General features: G+C 33.3%; 1 protein-coding gene across 1 annotated transcript; it reads right to left on the bottom strand.

Moving 5' to 3' along the window:
• Positions 1 to 1,023: 1,023 nt before the first annotated feature.
• On the bottom strand, positions 1,024 to 1,470 carry LOC136797321 (uncharacterized). The gene has a single exon (XM_067053594.1). It carries the CDS (start codon positions 1,468 to 1,470, stop codon positions 1,024 to 1,026), a length of 447 nt encoding a protein of 148 aa, XP_066909695.1.
• Positions 1,471 to 2,687: the final 1,217 nt, after the last annotated feature.

Below are 2,687 nucleotides of genomic sequence, written 5' to 3'. Positions count from 1 at the left end.
CTTGGGGCTCTTTTATTTCAAGGAACTTTGTCTCTTGTTGTTACTCAGTTTTCTAATTTCATTTTTCATCTTCCTCTGTCCCGGGGCCTTAGAATTTATTAATGGCTGTTTCCATACGTCCCGTTCCGTTATACAAATGGTTTTATTGTTTCATTATTAACTCTTTATTTTAATTTTATTCTGTCTCGTAATTTTTCATTTTTTTATCTAAACTGTAAAACAGGTTATTCCAATTTTAAAGTAGACTAATTTTATGAACTCGTAAATATGAACCCCATTTCATTAACTATTACTGATATTTTAATTAATTTAATTTAATTCTTCATATATCTTTATCAGCTCATGCATGAACTCATATTCATTATTGATTGCAGGGCTTATCCTTAATAATAATAATAAAGGCCTAACGAACCGGAAGGTTCGATGCCGATACGCACACCAAACGCTTTCTGCATACATCCTTCCAGTGATGACCCTCCATACCCAAATCCACTAAATCAGTTTTAACGCAATCCTCCCATCTACGTTTCGGTTTACCTCTCGGACGTTTACCTGTTGGTTCAGTGCTTATTAACATTTTAGGGATCCGCTTGTTACTAAGCCCTACAATCTTACATGCCCATCTTATACTAATGCTATAAATTGAATTATATTTGTCGGCAGTAGGTTCCTTAATTTAGCGTTGTGTAATCTTCTAAATTCTTCCGTTAATTCATCATTTTTTGTCCAAATATTGTGCGTAATACTTTATTTTCGAAAACCTGAAGACGCTGTTCATCCCTTAGTGTAAAAGGCCACGCCTCACATCCATAAAGAACAGTGGGAAGGATAATGGTTTTGTAAATTCTAATTTTTAAGTTTTTTGATATAAGGCGCGAGCTAAGCAGTTTCAAAATTCAATTTTCAGTTTTTCAGTTTCAAAGTTCGTTTTTTTATAGTTACCGTAGAACCAAAATAATTAAACTTATCTACCGGTTCAAACGTATTTCCTCCTATATCTATATCACCGAAATAGCACGCGTTTCAACTGCTAACCATGTATTTTGTTTTATCCACACTTATTTCAAGACCTAGTTCCTTACTGGAGTTAATTAACGTGATTATATTTATTTCTATAGCTTCTTTGTCATCATCCAATACCACATCTTCAGCATACCCAAACACCGGTATTTCACCACCCAAAGTTAAACCCTCTTCGGTATTTATCACACTTTTAATAACGTATTCTAGTGCTAGATTAAATAAAATAGGTGATAAAGAATCACCTTGTTTTAAACCTGCTCGGACCTGGGATTTCTCAGAAAGATGTTTACCGATTCGTACCTTATCATACGTTTCGTTCATGCACATCCGTACTAGATTTACTAACTTCTTTGGTATTTCCTGTTCAATCATAATATTATACTGCTTCTGGTGGTCAATAGAATCGTAAGCTTTTTGGAAATCTATATAAAGCTGATGAACTACCATGTTGTATTCCAATTTTTTCGGCAAGAATTGCCGTAATGAAAAAATTTGATCAATAGTTGAACGATTTCTTCTAAAACCACATTGGTAGTCTCCGATAATTTCTTCAGCGTATTCCGTGATTCGACTCGTCAAGATTAGCGTAAATATTTTATAACATTCAGAAAGGAGTGAAATTCCTCGATAGTTACTACAATCCGTCGTTTGTGAACAGGTATATGTAGAGATTCCTTCCATCTCCTCAATTTTCCAGATCTTTTTAACCAAAAGGTATATTTTAGAAACTACAGTTTCACCACATGCCGTGATAAGTTCACTAGGAATACTGTCATATCCCACTGCTTTATAAGGTTTTTATTTTGAGGTCATTTCGACTTCCTCCTGACTCGGTTCTTCTATCCACGGTTCAGCACTCCGGTATTTAGTCAGAGGAAATTGACAATTATTTCCCGTATTCAAAATACTTTCAAAGTGATCCTTAAACGTATCCAATATATCCAGCAGAGTAGCTAATAAATTATTATTTTTATCTCTTATTTCCGTCACTACAGAGTGGAATTCCCGGGATCGGTTAATACCTTTTTACATTTCTCTGAGGTCATTTTCGATTTTATTCAACGTTATTTTCGGACTTATCCTTAAGACGGTTTTAATGATTGGGAAAAAAATACTAAATATTTTATCCTTGCAGTTTCAAATAAATAATAAGGGATATGTAGAAAACAGTAGAGCAAACATTTGTTGAACTAATATTATTATTTACAACGACAATTTAGACAGTAGTAACTTTTTATTTTTTTACAAAAATTAACCTCCGAATATACGAAATTCTTGTGGTGAAGGGCTTTTCGTTATTGAAAGAAAAATACTAACCTTTTCTCCTGTGAAAAAAACTAGCTCAGCTAGTTTCCTAGAACCTAGGAACATGAACGCACCTGAAACATGTTTGTTAAAGTACAAGTATATATATTTATAAAAAATTAAGCTATAGTGGGTTCAAAAACTCAAAACAAAAGGAAATCAGGGACAAGAAATCACAATCACGGTTGCTACTAATAGACTGCTTTATTCTATCAATTAATCCTTTATATATACATTTCTGTGTTGCTGACAGAGGGAGTTAGGGATTAAGATTTATATTACACGCACTATAAATATAACTTATAGTATAAGAGCCCAAGAGGAGAAAAAAGGCAGTTATATCACCCCAATTTTTGATT

This window comes from Halyomorpha halys, unplaced genomic scaffold, assembly GCF_000696795.3.
Source record: "Halyomorpha halys isolate HHAL.00 unplaced genomic scaffold, Hhal_1.1 Scaffold318.1, whole genome shotgun sequence".
In the NCBI taxonomy this organism is placed as follows: domain Eukaryota; kingdom Metazoa; phylum Arthropoda; class Insecta; order Hemiptera; family Pentatomidae; genus Halyomorpha; species Halyomorpha halys.
Note: the sequence above shows the minus strand (reverse complement) of the source record. Positions and strands in the feature narration are given on the sequence as shown.